The sequence below is a fragment of the Somniosus microcephalus genome, chromosome 11, assembly GCF_052327205.1.
Source record: "Somniosus microcephalus isolate GS21.2 chromosome 11, FLI_Smic_1.0, whole genome shotgun sequence".
Lineage (NCBI taxonomy): Eukaryota > Metazoa > Chordata > Chondrichthyes > Squaliformes > Somniosidae > Somniosus > Somniosus microcephalus.
The window spans coordinates 138394217-138411281 of NC_140997.1; the positions used below are offsets into that span (position 1 = coordinate 138394217).

Consider the following 17065-nt stretch of genomic DNA (forward strand, 5'->3'; position numbering starts at 1 on the left):
GGGTGTGACTGCAATTCAGGCAGGTTAAGGGGACCCCAGGTGCAGTGCTGGAGGAGCCTCGGCCTTTGCCCTTATCCAACAGGTATGAGGTTCTTGCCTTTGTGGATGAGGGCAAAGTATACAGGGTGGATGAGCAAACTGACCATGGTACAGGAGGCCATTCAAGTGGGGGGGGGGGGTGGGGGCCGAGACGGAGGGAGTGTAAAGGAATGTTGTAGTGGTAGGAACATGGGAACAGGAGTAGGCCATTCAGCCCCTTGAGCCTGTTCTGCCATTTGATGAGATCATGGCTGATCTGTAACCTAACTCCATATACCTGCCTTTGGCCCATATCCCTTAATACCTTTGGTTAACTGTCTCCAATTTAAAATAAACAATTGATCCAGCATCAATTGCCATTTGTGGAAGAGTTCCAAGCTTCTACCACCCTTTGTGTGTAGAAGTGTTTCCTAACTTCACTCCTGAAAGGTCTGGCTCTAATTTTTAGACTATGCCCCCGAGTCCTAGACTCCCCAACCAACAGAAATAGTTTCTCTCTATCTACCCTATTTATTCCCCTTAATATCTTTAAAACTTTGATCAGATCACCCCTTAACCTTCTAAATTCTAGGCAATACAACCCTAATTTGTGTAATCTCTCCTCATAACTTAACCCTTGAAGTCTGGGTATCATTCTAGTAAACCTACGCTGCAGTCCCTCCAAGGCCAATATATCTTTCCTAAGGTGTGGTGCCCAGAACTGCTCACAGTACTCCAGGTGTGGTCTAACCAGGGTTTTGTATAGCTGCAACATAACTTCTACCCCCTTGTATTCTAGTTCTCTAGAATATAAAGGCCAGCATTCCATTAGCCTTTTTGATTATTTTCTGTATCGGTTCTTAACATTTTAATGATCTATGTACGTGAACCAAATGTCATGAACAGGTAGGGGACAGTATAGTCAGGGGGATAGATACTGTTCTCTGCAGCTGCGACCAGGAGTTCCTAAGGCTCTGTTGCCTGCCAGGGTTAAGAATATTTTCTTGTGGTTGGAGAAGAATTTGGAGTGGGAGGATCCAGTTGTCGTGGTCCACTTGGGAACCAACAACATAGGTAGAACTAGGAATGAGGTTCATGGGGCATTGGCAACAGTACTGGGGAAAGAGGGAGCTGTTGTGTTGGGACGGGCTCCACTTAAACTGGGCTGGGACCAGTGTCTTGGTGAATTGAATAATTAGGGCTGTAGATAGGGCTTTAAACTTAAAAAGGGGGGTGAGAGGGAGGGGTCAGGTGAGGGGAAATTTAGAAATCTAAAGAGAAAAGTCAAGGCAATGGAGCAGTGTAGCGATTTGGGTAAAGATAAGCAGAGGAAGCAGAGTGTGACAGGAAGGGTCAGAGAGTTTAATGGTAATAGTGCATCAGCAAATAAGGTGAAAACAGGGATTAATGGTAAAAAGTTAAAATTAAAAGCTCTTTATCTGATTGCACAAACCATTCGTAACAAGGGATCTATAAGAAATGAAACCAGCCTAAATATAAATGAAACAGGAAAGGAGAGCAAAGGAAAGACTAAACTAAGGGAGGATATAGATGGCCAGGGAATAAATAGAGTTATAGAACAGGAGTGTAAAAAGATGGTCAAAAATAGTGAGAGGAACTGCTATTAAAAATGAGTTAAACTGTCTCTACAGCAATGCACACAGTGTCTGTAATAAAACAGGGGAGCTGGAGGCACTCGTGCGTTGCGAGGAACCAGACATCATAGGGATTACTGAGACATGGCAACAGAAAAATCAGGACTGGGAATTAAACATTGTAGGGTATAACATATTTAGAAAAGATAGAGGGGGGAAAGGGAAGGTGGAGTAGCTGTACTTATTAGAGATAACATAATGGCAATAGAAAAAAGTGACACAGCCACCAGTAAGACAGAAATAGATAGAGATAAAAGATAATAAAGAATCAATCATACTACTAGGGTAAGTCTACAGACCACCTAATAGTGGAAGGGAGGTGAAGGAAGAAATATGCAAGCAAATTAGGGAAATGAGTAAAAAACATAGAATAACAATCGTGGGGGACTTCAACTACCCTGAAATTAATTGGCCAGAAGAGGTAGGTAAAGGGGATAAGGGAATGGAGTTCCTACAACGTGTACAGGACTCCTTTCTAACCCAATATGTAAGAAGCCCAACAAGAGAGGATTTGCTACTGGATCTAGTAATGGGGAATGAACCAAAGCAGGTAAGAAAAGTAAAAATAGGGTAGCATCTAGGCAATAGTGATCATAATATAATGTGCTTTAAGATAACAATTGAGTATGACGAAGACCAGGGTAATAGATTGGAGAAAAGCCGATTTTGAGGGGCTGAGAATAGAACTTGGGAAAATAAAATGGACAACAATATTTGCAAACAATGATGTGGAACAGCAATGGGAAACATTTAAGCACGTGTAGAGTCCAGGAAAAAAATATTCCGCTAAATCTAGTATTTAGCCTAGATAAGCAAAGCATCAGACACTCTCATCCCCCTCACAGTTCACCCTAACAAGCGGAAGATTCATCAGGAGTTGAGATATCCAGAGAGATATCAATTTTTCCATGTACCATTATTGGCTCCAGTCTTTGCTCAGGCACAGAGCTGAATCGGCCTGGAAACCACATGCTAAGGCTTCTTGTATCTGTCTGGCTTGCTGCTTCTCCCAGACGCCAGGACTTCTGTTTTCTTCCTCTCTCTTTCTCTCTCCCCCCCCCCCCCCCCCCTGGATTCCGTTGATAATTCAAAGGTACAAGTAGGCGGAAGTTTGGTGTTGCAAACTGTGGTTGCAGCAATAAGCAGAAGTGAAGAAAGAAAGACTTGCATTTGTTTAGTGGCTTTCACATCCTCAAGGGCACTTTACAGCCAATGAAATACTTTTTGAAATGTAGTCACTGTTGTAATGTAGGAAACACGGCAGCCAATTTGTACACAGCAAGCTCCCACAAACAGCAAAGTGATAAATGACCATATAGTCTGTTAGTCATGTTGGTTGAGGGATAAATATTGACCATGGAGCATTCCCCTTGCTCTTCTTAGAATAGTGCTGTGGGATCTTTTACATCTACATGAGAGGGCAGAAGGGGTCTCTGTTTAACGTCTCATCCGAAAGACAGCATCTCCGACAGTGCAACTCTCCCTCAGTACTGCAGTGGAGTATCAGCCTAGACCCCACTGCCTTGCAGGGGGGGATCTCCTTTCAAATCTGCTGCATCTGGGCCCAGAGACGTTCTGGGGAAAGGTGTAATTATTGTAAGATAGCGGCTGTTAGATCAGGGTCTCCCAGCCCTTAATGAAGGATGGGTTGATTGGTTCAAGTAGGGCATCTGCTTACGGAGCTTGTAGAACCAAATGGAAAATGTTTGCACAAAGTCCAGGTTTTTTTATGATTCCTCTGTGAAGCACTTTGGGTCTTTTTCTACATTTAAAGGTGCTACATAAACCTGAGTGGGTGGAGACCGGATTGGATACAGCTGCGACCCCCCTCATGTCCTGACAGCCCCAGTGACGCTTTCTATGCTCATCAAGGCAGGACACTTGGGTGAGGTATTCCTATGTTCCTACAAAATTTAGCGACTTCTTCTCCCATCCCACCACCACCCCACCTGCAATCAACTAACAGCACAGGTTGGAGATTGGGCTTGGCTGCTCCATAGGGATCAGTATGACACTATTGGGGACATGCCCGTTGAGCTATTGCTCTTATTTGAACTTATTCGAGGAAAGTGCTGTTTTCGGGTCTGTTGCAGCTTATGTTGAGGCAAAAGTGAAATTAGTGGCTGGGAGCTGTCACCTGACTACCAGTGTTTGCAGTACTGCCTCAAGGTCTTGGTGACTGTCGTCTTGATATTGCGGTTACCAGAGCGACGGAACACTGCAGTCCTGAGAATATAGAATGCAAAAATAAGGTAACAACTCGTTCCGCATGGCCAAGGACCCTGCCAATCTAAAATGGAGGACCCTGTTAGCCTAAAATGGTGGTGCAATGTCGACATCGCTGAGTCACTTGCATATTGTGAGAGATGATCATGTTAATTCAAGAAACTGAAGGCAGCAGGAAGTAAAATGCTAATATGGCTGGCACCCACGATGTCACACCTTGCTGGTGGAACAATGTAGGGTGGAGTGCAAAGGGTATACTGACAATAGGCGATCCGAAAACATTACCATGCATTACCATAATGATTAGGTGATCGTGAAACCATTACCTGCATATTTTCTATATTATAAACCATTCAGTGAACTGTGACTTCTTTATTTCAAACTGCCAGGCCAGGAAATCACTTTAAACTGTGTACGTGCCTCGCTCGGGATTGGTGTAGAATGTACGATGTGTTAATGCCTTTTCAAAAGTAAAGTATAATAATGTGACCCACTGTATGAAAGACTACTTGCTCTGGTGGAACCTGTCGAGACTCTGCTGGAGTCAGAACTGTGCTGTATCAGAGTAAGTCTCCCGGGACAACAGAATAAAACCTGTTTTGAAGAAGGGTCAAACCCGAAACGTCAACTCAAATTTCTCTCCACGGATGTTGCCTGACTTGCTGAGTTTTTCCAGCATTTTCTGTTGTTATTTCGGATTTCCAACATCTGCAGTATTTTGCTATCAGAATAAAACCACTGTTGAACTCAACCAGTATTCGACTCGGTGTTTGTACTGAACCAGATTGAGGGCAAAAGAATCCGTTTCAACAGTCCTGCAGGGGCACAGTTTTTAAAAAAAATTCATGTCATGGTTCATCACTTTGCTTCTGGCCGCTCTGCCTACCCCCACAGTTGAGGAAGATACGCGGAGGTCAGCGAGGGGAAAAGTCCGTCCCTTTGGTGTATTGGCAGACTGAAGCACTGGGCCCATGGGCAGCAGGATAAGATGGCTTCTGCAACAGCAACTTGCATTGATACGGCGCTTCTAACCTAGGAAAATCATCCCACGGTGCTTCAGAGGCATAAGGAAAACATGGACACCAAACCAAAGATATTAGAAAGAATGTGCTTGCATTTATATACCCCCGTTCACATCCTCGGAACGTCCCAAAGCACTTCACAGCTATTGAGTTACTTGTGAAGTGTAGTCACTGTTGTAAGTAGGGAATCGCATCAGCCAGTTTGAACATAGCAAGGTCCCACAGACAGCAGTGAGCTAATTGACCAGATCATAGAAACTTGCAGCACAGAAGGCGGCCATTCGGCCTGTCATGTCTTTGCTGGCTCTTTGAAAGAGCAGTCGCGCTTAGTCTCACATCCCCGCTTTTTATCTGTAACCCTGTAAGTTCCTCATCCTCAAGTACCTTTCCAACACCCTTTTAAAATTATGGAATCAGCTTCTACCACCTTCTCAGGTAGAGTGTTCCAGATCCTGCCAACTGAGTGACAACATTTCTCCTCATCTCCCTTCTAGATCTTCTGCCAATGATTTTAAATCTATGACCTCTGGTTATTGACCTACTCGCCAGAGGGAATAGTTTTTCTCTCTCTGCTCTTAAAAACCTCTCATCATCTTAAAAGCCTCTATTAGATCATCTCTTCACCTCCTCTGTTCCAAGGAGAACAGTCTGAACTTTTCCAACCTCTCCTCATAACTGAAGTCCCTCATCCCTGATAACAACCTGGTAAACCTCCTCTCTACCCTTTCTGAGGCCTTTACATCTTTCCTGACGAGTAATGCCAGAATTGTCCACAATACTCCAGCTGAGGCCTAACCAGTGATTTATAAAGTTCTAGCATAATTTCTTTGCTTTTATATTCTATTCCTCGATTTATAACCCATATGATATTTTTAACCACCTTATCAAATTGCCGTGCCACTGTTAAGGATTTGTGTATATGGACACCAAGGTCTCTCTGCTCATCTATGCTTTTCAGAATTGTGCCATTTATGGTATACTGTCTTTCTATATTAGTCCTCACACTTCTCTGCATTGAATGCCATCTGCCATGCTTCTGCCCATTTCACCATCCTGTCTGTCAGCCTGAAGCTTACAACTATCCTCATCACTATCTACTACTTTGCCAAGTTTCGCATCATCTGCAAAATTAAAAAAAGCTGCTCCCTACACCCGAGTCTAGGTCATTTATACAAATTGAAAGGAGTAATGGACCCAAAACTGACCCTTGGGGAACATCACTGCAAACCACCTTCCAGTCTGAAAAACATCCATCAACCACCACCTATTGCTTCCTGTCACTGAGACAATTCCGTATTCATACTGCCACTTTCCCCTTAATTCCATAGACTTCCATCTTCTTACTAAGCCTCCTGTGTGGCACTTTGTCATGCCTTCTGAAAGTCCATATATACAACATCATCTGCACTACCTTGATCAACCTTCTCTGTTACCTCATCAAAGAATTCAGTCAAGTTAATGAGACATGATTTGCCTTTAACAAATCCATGCTGGCTCTCCTTGATTAACCCATGCCTTTGCAAATGAAGAAAGATTATTTTGCCCCTGACACTGGTTTCCTATAACTTCCCCACCACCGATGTTCGGCTGACTGGCCTGCCGTTTCCTGGTTTATCCCCCTCCCCTTTCTTGAATAGTGGATAATATTAGCAATCATCCGGCTCTACTCCTGTACCCAATGAGGATTGAAAGATTGTAAAAGAAAAGATTGTGACCAATGCCTCTGCTATTTCTATCTTTGCTTCTTTCAGCAACCTAGACTGCATTCCACCCGGACCAACTTTGTGGGGTTTTTTTCAGCAGTGTTGGTTGAGGGATGAATATTGGCCGGGACACCGGGAAGAATTCCCCTGCTCTGCTTCCAATAGTGCCCTGGGATCTTTTACATCCACCCCAGAGGGCAGACGGGCCCTCGGTTTAACCTAGGTAAAACATCCCACTCCCTCAGCACTGTACTGAAGTGTCAGCCTAGATAATGTGCTCAAGTCTCTGGAGTGGGACTTGAACCCATGACCTTCGCCAAGAGTGCTACCCACTGAGCCAAGGCTGACCCTTGGGAGGGATGACCAAAAGTGAGGTTAAAGAGGTAGGCTAAGGAGCAGGGGCATGACTATTTTCTTTTAATTTTTCTTCTCTTTCTTCTGCCCCCCGCCCCCCCACCCCCACCACAAGCTTTTAAAAAGAACTGGTGTGTTCCTCTTGTGGGGGAGGTGAGGAGGAGGGAGGAAAACTCACCAAGCTGTCTCATGAGGGGCTCATCCCGTGTATGTGGAGTCGATTTTTGGAAAAAATGCAACCCAGATTCAGCCCCAACAATGCCAAGATGTCTTTGAGCTTCCCTTTGTGAATCTGCTTGTGTTTTTCTGTTCAGGAATCTCTCAAGAAGACAGCACTGTATGAATTCCATCGGAATGAAGGAGCTCGGATGGTGGAGTTTGCAGGGTGGAGTATGCCTGTTCAGTACAAGGACAGTCACATCAGCTCACACTTGCACACCCGCCAGCACTGCTCATTATTTGACGTATCTCACATGCTGCAGGTAAGACCAGAATCTGGACATTGTACCCAGTGCATCAAGGAGCACCCCACTTCATTGTGGCACTGACTAAGGACTTTTTGTAATGTAAGATTTATCGATGATGTCAAGCTCTGTGGACAGGTGACAAATATAAGGCCGTGAAAAAGTTCTGGACCTGTTCGGGAAATGAGCTAAGGAATAGCGGATCGGTTTTAGCATCGATGGATTTAAAGTGACTAGAAAATTTGACACAAGCATTTGAGGCTTTGTTGACCAAGTACTAGGATTTGGGTTATAGGGTAGGTTCAGTCTGAGATGGCCAAGTACTAGGATCGGAGGTTATAGGGGTAGGTTCAGTCTGAGATGGCCAAGTACTGGGATCGGAGGTTATAGGGTAGGTTCAGTCTGAGATGGCCAAGTGCTGGGATCAGAGGTTATAGGGTAGGTTCAGACTGAGCTGGTCAAGTACTGGGATCGGAGGTTATAGGGGTAGGTTCAGACTGAGATGGCCAAGTACTAGGATCAGAGGTTATAGGGGTAGGTTCAGACTGAGATGGCCAAGTACTAGGATCAGAGGTTATAGGGTAGGTTCAGACTGAGATGGCCAAGTACTAGGATCGGAGGTTATAGGGGTAGGTTCAGACTGAGATGGCCAAGTACTGGGATCGGAGGTTATAGGGTAGGTTCAGACTGAGATGGCCAAGTACTGGGATCGGAGGTTATAGGGTAGGTTCAGACTGAGATGGTCAAGTACTAGGATCGGAGGTTATAGGGGTAGGTTCAGTCTGAGATGGCCAAGTACTAGGATCGGAGGTTATAGGGGTACGTTCAGTCTGAGATGGTCAAGTACTAGGATCGGAGGTTATAGGGTAGGTTCAGTCTGAGATGGCCAAGTACTGGGATCGGAGGTTATAGGGGTAGGTTCAGACTGAGATGGCCAAGTACTGGGATCGGAGGTTATAGGGGTAGGTTCAGTCTGAGATGGTCAAGTACTAGGATCGGAGGATATAGGGTAGGTTCAGACTGAGATGGCCAAGTACTAGGATCAGAGGTTATAGGGGTAGGTTCAGACTGAGATGGTCAAGTACTGGGATCAGAGGTTATAGGGGTAGGTTCAGACTGAGATGGTCAAGTACTGGGATCAGAGGTTATAGGGGTAGGTTCAGACTGAGCTGGCCAAGTACTGGGATCGTAGGTTATAGTGGTAGGTTCAGACTGAGATGGCCAAACACTAGGATCGGAGGTTATAGGGTAGGTTCAGTCTGAGATGGCCAAGTACTGGGATCGAAGGTTATAGGGGTAGGTTCAGACTGAGATGGCCAAGTACTAGGATCAGAGGTTATAGGGTAGGTTCAGACTGAGATGGCCAAGTACTGGGATCAGAGGTTATAGGGGTAGGTTCAGTCTGAGATGGCCAAGTACTGGGATCGGAGGTTATAGGGTAGGTTCAGACTGAGATGGCCAAGTACTGGGATCGGAGGTTATAGGGGTAGGTTCAGTCTGAGATGGCGAAGTACTGGGATCGGAGGTTATAGGGTAGGTTCAGACTGAGATGGCCAAGTACTAGGATCGGAGGTTATAGGGGTAGGTTCAGACTGAGATGGCCAAGTACTGGGATCGGAGGTTATAGGGGTAGGTTCAGTCTGAGATGGCCAAGTACGAGGATCAGAGGTTATAGGGGTAGGTTCAGACTGAGATGGCCAAGTACTGGGATCGGAGGTTATAGGGGGTAGGTTCAGACTGAGATGGCCAAGTACTGGGATCGGAGGTTATAGGGGTAGGTTCAGACTGAGATGGCCAAGTACTGGGATCGGAGGTTATAGGGGTAGGTTCAGTCTGAGATGGCCAAGTACGAGGATCAGAGGTTATAGGGGTAGGTTCAGACTGAGATGGCCAAGTACTGGGATCGGAGGTTATAGGGGGTAGGTTCAGACTGAGATGGCCAAGTACTGGGATCGGAGGTTATAGGGGTAGGTTCAGACTGAGATGGTCAAGTACTGGGATAGGAGGTTATAGGGGTAGGTTCAGTCTGAGATGGCCAAGTACTGGGATCAGAGGTTATCGGGGTAGGTTCAGTCTGAGATGGCCAAGTACTAGGATCGAAGGTTATAGGGGTAGGTTCAGTCTGAGATGGTCAAGTACTAGGATCGGAGGTTATAGGGGTAGGTTCAGACTGAGATGGCCAAGTACTAGGATCGGAGGTTATAGGGGTAGGTTCAGTCTGAGATGGCCAAGTACTAGGATCGGAGGTTATAGGGGTAGGTTCAGTCTGAGATGGCCAAGTACTGGGATCAGAGGTTATAGGGGTAGGTTCAGTCTGAGATGGCCAAGTACTGGGATCGGAGGTTATAGGGTAGGTTCAGACTGAGATGGCCAAGTACTGGGATCGGAGGTTATAGGGGTAGGTTCAGTCTGAGATGGCGAAGTACTGGGATCGGAGGTTATAGGGTAGGTTCAGACTGAGATGGCCAAGTACTAGGATCGGAGGTTATAGGGGTAGGTTCAGACTGAGATGGCCAAGTACTGGGATCGGAGGTTATAGGGGTAGGTTCAGTCTGAGATGGCCAAGTACGAGGATCAGAGGTTATAGGGGTAGGTTCAGACTGAGATGGCCAAGTACTGGGATCGGAGGTTATAGGGGGTAGGTTCAGACTGAGATGGCCAAGTACTGGGATCGGAGGTTATAGGGGTAGGTTCAGACTGAGATGGCCAAGTACTGGGATCGGAGGTTATAGGGGTAGGTTCAGTCTGAGATGGCCAAGTACGAGGATCAGAGGTTATAGGGGTAGGTTCAGACTGAGATGGCCAAGTACTGGGATCGGAGGTTATAGGGGGTAGGTTCAGACTGAGATGGCCAAGTACTGGGATCGGAGGTTATAGGGGTAGGTTCAGACTGAGATGGTCAAGTACTGGGATAGGAGGTTATAGGGGTAGGTTCAGTCTGAGATGGCCAAGTACTGGGATCAGAGGTTATCGGGGTAGGTTCAGTCTGAGATGGCCAAGTACTAGGATCGAAGGTTATAGGGGTAGGTTCAGTCTGAGATGGTCAAGTACTAGGATCGGAGGTTATAGGGGTAGGTTCAGACTGAGATGGCCAAGTACTAGGATCGGAGGTTATAGGGGTAGGTTCAGTCTGAGATGGCCAAGTACTAGGATCGGAGGTTATAGGGGTAGGTTCAGTCTGAGATGGCCAAGTACTGGGATCAGAGGTTATAGGGGTAGGTTCAGTCTGAGATGGCCAAGTACTGGGATCAGAGGTTATCGGGGTAGGTTCAGTCTGAGATGGCCAAGTACTAGGATCGAAGGTTATAGGGGTAGGTTCAGTCTGAGATGGTCAAGTACTAGGATCGGAGGTTATAGGGGTAGGTTCAGACTGAGATGGCCAAGTACTAGGATCGGAGGTTATAGGGGTAGGTTCAGACTGAGATGGCCAAGTACTGGGATCGGAGGTTATAGGGGTAGGTTCAGACTGAGATGTCCAAGTACTTCGTGGGACAGAATGTGTGGTGCTGGGGTAGAATGCATCTCTGGAGGGCAGCAGACCAGGGTCGAACAGTGGAGATCTGAGGTCGGATAAATGATAGAGTTTTGCATAATTACTTTTGGGGATCAGGGAGTATTGATGCACAATTTTCCTTCATGAGGTTAAGCCTACATCCTCATTTTATATTATTAAAATAAATGGCCACGCCAAAGTATGTTTCATGCAGTGTGCTTCATCCATCCTAGGGAAGGAGCAGAAGATACATGTGGTCTCCGTGTTCAGAAAAAATAGTTACCTCTTTCATCCGCCACCCCCTTCTGCTGTGAGCTGCAAGAACATAACTTAATTTTTTATTTCAGCTGTGATATACTTGGGAGTTCTTGCATCTGCTGTGGAAGGGTTGGTGTCTACACTGAGTGTGAGTTGTGGAAGGGATGGTGTCTACACTGAGTGTGAGCTGTGGAAGGGATGGTGCTGTAAGGTGTGGTGTGTGTGGTCAGCTTCACCTCTGACTCCCTGAGCGGTTCGAATCGCTCCCACTCCCTTGGTTCTAGACTTCGGACTTATTTGGGGGTTGGAATGAAATTGCAACAGACACCTGAGTTGGTCAAAAGAATTGAGATTTTTATTTTGAGACAGGAAAATATACAATACAATAAATCTTATACTCTAAAAGGGGGAACACTTCGGAATATGCGAGGGGAGAATTGCAATAGACAAAAATACCTGACCCTCCCAATCCCACTATCCTAACTAGGCTGAAATCCAGAGGACCAGGAAATGCTCACCAAACTTCTTTCTTGACAGATTGTAGAGGTTCGTGATTTCAGGGTTCTCTAGTTGTGGCGGTTGGGGCCTGCTGTACCCCGGACGTGGTGGAAGACTGCACCTGAGTTGGGTTTTCAGTCTTCACCTGTCTGCTGATGCGGTTGGATGCATAGTTAGATTTTATCGGGTGAGTACCCAATTTTCTTTGGTTAGGTATAGTTTTTAGAGTTTTTTGTATCAAATCTCACCCAGGGGTAAGTCAGACTAGCATGTAGAGTGGAAACAAACTTGTGAATTTTCGACCTTTTTGTTGGTTGGTTTCTTGTTGGTCGCGGTAGCCCAATATTACCTAGCTGGTGGTAACATTGTTAGTTGTTGGTTTCTTGAGGCCTTTGGTTGCCGCGATTTCCTTTTCCTTCCATTTCATTCTTCTTTCCTCAAGTCTCCGATCCTCCGATTAAGTACAGTGATGATTTTTTTTTTTGAACTGTACTTTCTCTCTCCTGTACTTGAACCTTCTTGAGCTGTGTCCTCAACTGTGTGAACTGTACTGTCTGTTTCACTGAACAAGTAGGCCTCAATTATACTGTTTTGAGGCCTGGCTTATCTGACCGCCAAATCTCCTCTGGTCCTTTGTTAATTTTGGCGGGCTAGTTTCGGGGATGGTCCCATCTATTTTTAATTGGCTTTTAACTGGTTTTGGGATTGCCTTGAAATCAGTTTAAAATGTGCAGAGTGTTTTGGAAATCTTTGAGTGGTTTTAAACTGTTGTTTGATTGTCTCTTCCCTGCTGGGGCCAGGGTGTCTCTTGTTGGTTGTTGGCATGTGTTGTATTATTCATGTTCTTGATGGCCCTGTGAGTTTCAGCAGGATCAGTCTTTTCCGTGGGCTTATTGTCTTTATGTAGAATGACTGGGATGGCCCAGAACATTCCCAGACAATCTTGTCTTTCCAATACTCAAACTGTCCGTCCCACCCATTCCTTCTGTGGCAGCTTTTTCCACAGGCCTGAACATGCCTTTTAAACTAGCCAAATCTTCCTGGGGTTTTGATTTTTGGTCCCCTTTGGCCCAATATTACCTCAAACAGTCCAATATCTCTCTTATTTTGGGGGAGTCTGTAGAATTTTGCAAGCCTTGCATGTCTACACTGAGTGAGTGTGTGTAGTGGAAGGGATGGTGTCTACACTGAGAGTTGTGGAAGGGATGGTGTCTAGTGTGAGTTGTGGAAGGGATGGTGTCTACACTGTGCTGTGGAAGGGATGGTGTCTACACTGTGCTGTGGAAGGGATGGTGTCTAGTGAGAGTTGTGGAAGGGATGGTGTCTACACTGTGCTGTGGAAGGGATGGTGTCTAGTGTGAGTTGTGGAAGGGATGGTGTCTACACTGCTGTGGAAGGGATGGTGTCTACACTGTGCTGTGGAAGGGATGGTGTCTAGTGTGAGTTGTGGAAGGGATGGTGTCTACACTGTGCTGTGGAAGGGATGGTGTCTACACTGTGCTGTGGAAGGGATGGTGTCTACACTGTGCTGTGGAAGGGATGGTGTCTACACTGTGCTGTGGAAGGGATGGTGTCTACACTGTGCTGTGGAAGGGATGGTGTCTACACTGCTGTGGAAGGGATGGTGTCTACACTGTGCTGTGGAAGGGATGGTGTCTACACTGTGCTGTGGAAGGGATGGTGTCTACACTGTGCTGTGGAAGGGATGGTGTCTACACTGTGCTGTGGAAGGGATGGTGTCTACACTGTGCTGTGGAAGGGATGGTGTCTAGTGAGAGTTGTGGAAGGGATGGTGTCTACACTGCTGTGGAAGGGATGGTGTCTAGTGTGAGTTGTGGAAGGGATGGTGTCTACACTGTGCTGTGGAAGGGATGGTGTCTAGTGTGAGTTGTGGAAGGGATGGTGTCTACACTGCTGTGGAAGGGATGGTGTCTACACTGCTGTGGAAGGGATGGTGTCTAGTGTGAGTTGTGGAAGGGATGGTGTCTACACTGTGCTGTGGAAGGGATGGTGTCTACACTGTGCTGTGGAAGGGATGGTGTCTACACTGTGCTGTGGAAGGGATGGTGTCTACACTGCTGTGGAAGGGATGGTGTCTACACTGCTGTGGAAGGGATGGTGTCTACACTGTGCTGTGGAAGGGATGGTGTCTACACTGTGCTGTGGAAGGGATGGTGTCTACACTGTGCTGTGGAAGGGATGGTGTCTACACTGTGCTGTGGAAGGGATGGTGTCTAGTGTGAGTTGTGGAAGGGATGGTGTCTACACTGCTGTGGAAGGGATGGTGTCTACATTGAGTGTGCTGTGTTTCAGAGCAGGGTGACGGGGAAGGATCGAGTGAAGTTCATGGAGAGTTTGGTGGTTGGGGACGTCGCTGAGCTCAAGGACAACCAGGTGAGGACCACTTTCTCATCAAAAACCGCACACTCCCAATTCTGACAGTCTGCTGCTCCGTTTCAGACCACTGCTGTGCCAACTTGAAGTAGACTAGATTTTCCAATGTGCGTTATTTTAAAGCCAATGTTAGGTAACCAGTGTTAAAAATAAATGGGGAAAATCTAGGCCAGTGAAAGAAAGAAAAGAAAGACATTGCATTTATATAGTGCCTTTCACAACCTCTGGATGTCCCAAAGCAATTTACAGCCAGTGAAGTACTTTTGAAGTGTAGTCACTGTTGTAATGTAGGAAACGCGGCAGCCAATTTGCGAACAGCAAGCTCCCATAAACTGCAATGTGATAATGACCAGATAATCTGTTTTGGTGTTGGTTGAGGGATAAATATTGGCCAGGACACCAGGAGGAACTCCCCTGCTCTTCTTCGAATGCCCTCATGGGATCTTTTACATCCACCTGAGAAGGCAGATGGGGCCTCGGTTTAACATTTCATCTAAAAGATGACACCTCCGACAGTGCATCGCTCCCTCAGCACAGTGTCGGCCTGGATTTTGTGCTCAAGTCTCCGCAGTGGGGCTGACTCCTGGTCCGCACTGTTAGCTGATCTCAGCAAGGGCCGCAGTTGGCTGCTGTGGTCAGCCTCAGCCTCCTGGGCTAGGGAGGGGAAACCTCACTCTCAGGGTTTGTGCTCCTGATTACTGTTTAATGACTCCTGCCAGAAAGCACTTGTACATCGATATCAAGTGAGGAGAAACATGTGGTTGGCTGTGATGCTGCCTGTGACCGAATATCCTGCCATCTCCCACCATCTAAGTTGAATGGGCGGTTGGTGCTCACGGAATTGTAATTCACCATGAGTTTGACAATTGAGAAAGAGGAAAAAGTTGGGAACATGTACAATGAAATTCTGACTCTTTGGTTTGCAGTTCAGTTGCAAGAATGGGATAATTTCCTCAAGTGTGGTCCCAGAGCCTCGTGTGTGTGTCAGTAGGGTGAATGAGTTCATCAAACAATGAGGTCAGCTCAGTAACCAGCTGAATGTACATGTGCTCTAAAAGTGCTATCGTTTATGAAGAACTTTGCTGACTCATTTCATTTTGCACAGTGTGTCTGTGTGGAGTGGGCTAGCCGATGGTGATGACCAGTTAGAAATCTGGCCTCATTACTGCTCGTTTTTGCATGGTCACTTTACCAACTTGAGTGAAGCAGACCAGGCCACAGGTTTAGTTCCCAGCCTGTACCGAGTTAGCTCATTTCGGCCATAACATTGGGGGGGGGGGGCTACATTTGGCCCAGATAGGACGCGGGGGGATGGGGTGGGGAATTGGCCTGGTTTTGTGTCCCTGATCATCATCCAGTGACCCTTGCTGAAAAGAGTGCGTGCGTGAATGTCAGATTGGGCTTTACTGTGATGCCTCTACTGTCAAATAGCCTGGTAACACTCACTGTCTAGGCTCACAAGTGAAGAGTGGCCACTTGGGCGAGAGGCTGGCCACGATCCAACATCCGTGAATTGCACGCCAGCTGAAAGAAAGTTGGCACTTGAAAATCATTCTGGCAAAAATCGTTCTAAATTTCCTGGGGGATAATGTTTTACTGATGATTGTTCCATCAGTCATAGTGCGCTTTATGCATGTCCAGACCCTCACCCCATGTACCAGCCATGCAGTCTCCTGGGGGGAGAAAACCGTGGGCTAATTTAGGGGAACGAACTCTGGGGACACTGCTCTCCGAGCCCAGACATATCGAGGGGTTGGCAAGTTGGTAGCTGGTTTGACACTCGTGCTCACTGATGCCCCTATTCTGTGCGTGGAGCGTTCCTCTTGACTGGTTGCGTTTCGGGGATGGTGGCTACTGTGTCCTTCTCTCCTAACCCTCCGCTTCTTGTTGTTCAGGGCATGCTGTCGCTCTTCACCAATGAGAAGGGAGGGATAATGGACGATCTGATAGTGACCCAGACGTCGGACGGACCCCTGTACATCGTGTCGAACGCTGGCTGCACTGACAAGGACTCCGCCCACATGAAGGTGCGTTGGCTTCAGTGTAGACATCACGAATACGGAAACATACGGACGTGAAGTGGCCGGATGTCTCAGCAGGTGAACTCACAACTCACCGCCGAGTTAATGCTGAACTGCACACTCCCGCCAGGTTCCAGCTCAGTCCCTGAATTATCACATTGAAAGCTCCAGAATTGTCCCACCTTTGATGGAATATTCCAATCTGGGTATCAATAAAAAAACAAAGTGCGGGGATTTTGTTTTTTTTGAGTTGGGATGCTCTTGTTGGTAAATAAAATTGTTGAATTGCTCTGCAGGGCAGAGCTCAAAGTAAGGAAAAGATGATTTTTTTGAGCATTGAGAATGTGTGTGGGTGTTTCACAAATTGCTGTCCAGGCGGTTTAACAATATAGTAAGGAAACTGGTTGAGGTTGGTTAGGAGTGGGGTTGTGGGACTTTCAACCAAGCTGCAGATTGACACTCCTAAGCTTTGCCTGAAGCCAACCCTAGGCCCGATCATGCTTCTGGGGCCAGCCTAGGGTCGGTTTGCCAGGGTGGCACTGGGCCAGTTGGTGAGCTGCCCTCACCATGCTCCTACTCATCACATTCCTTCTGTCTTCTAGGAGAAATTAACCGAGTTCAAAGCCTCTGGGAATGATGCCGACCTGGAGTTTCTGGAAGCGGGACTGATTGCGCTGCAAGGTGACCACGTCTCTTCCACCGCGGAACGATCTAGAATAGTCCCAACGAAGGGTCCCACCCAAAACGTTGGCGCGTCTTTCTCTTTGATGCTGACTGACCCGCACATTTAATGTTTAGATTTTAAGATTTCCGGCCTTTCTCTATCTCGGTCTATTCACCGAATATCTCCCCAGTTACAATCCAACCAATCCACAAAGACACGCACAGGAGAGCCAAAAATTATACTTAATCCATTTTTTCCTTATTTTCGTTTTTCTTATTTAAAAAAAAATCAATCT

General features: G+C 46.6%; 1 protein-coding gene across 4 annotated transcripts in view; it reads left to right on the forward strand.

The window, feature by feature from the left end:
- Window positions 1-17065, forward strand: part of amt (aminomethyltransferase) — a 42720-nt gene that overhangs the window by 8443 nt on the left and 17212 nt on the right. For 2 of the 4 annotated variants that reach the window (XM_086001300.1, XM_086001302.1), the window contains 4 exons: window positions 7293-7460; window positions 14005-14085; window positions 15981-16112; window positions 16709-16787. In XM_086001300.1, coding sequence (XP_085857426.1) covers window positions 7293-7460; window positions 14005-14085; window positions 15981-16112; window positions 16709-16787 — 460 coding nt within the window. The remainder of the gene's footprint in view (window positions 1-7292; window positions 7461-14004; window positions 14086-15980; window positions 16113-16708; window positions 16788-17065) is intronic. The other 2 variants (XM_086001303.1, XM_086001301.1) reach the window with 2 other exon arrangements.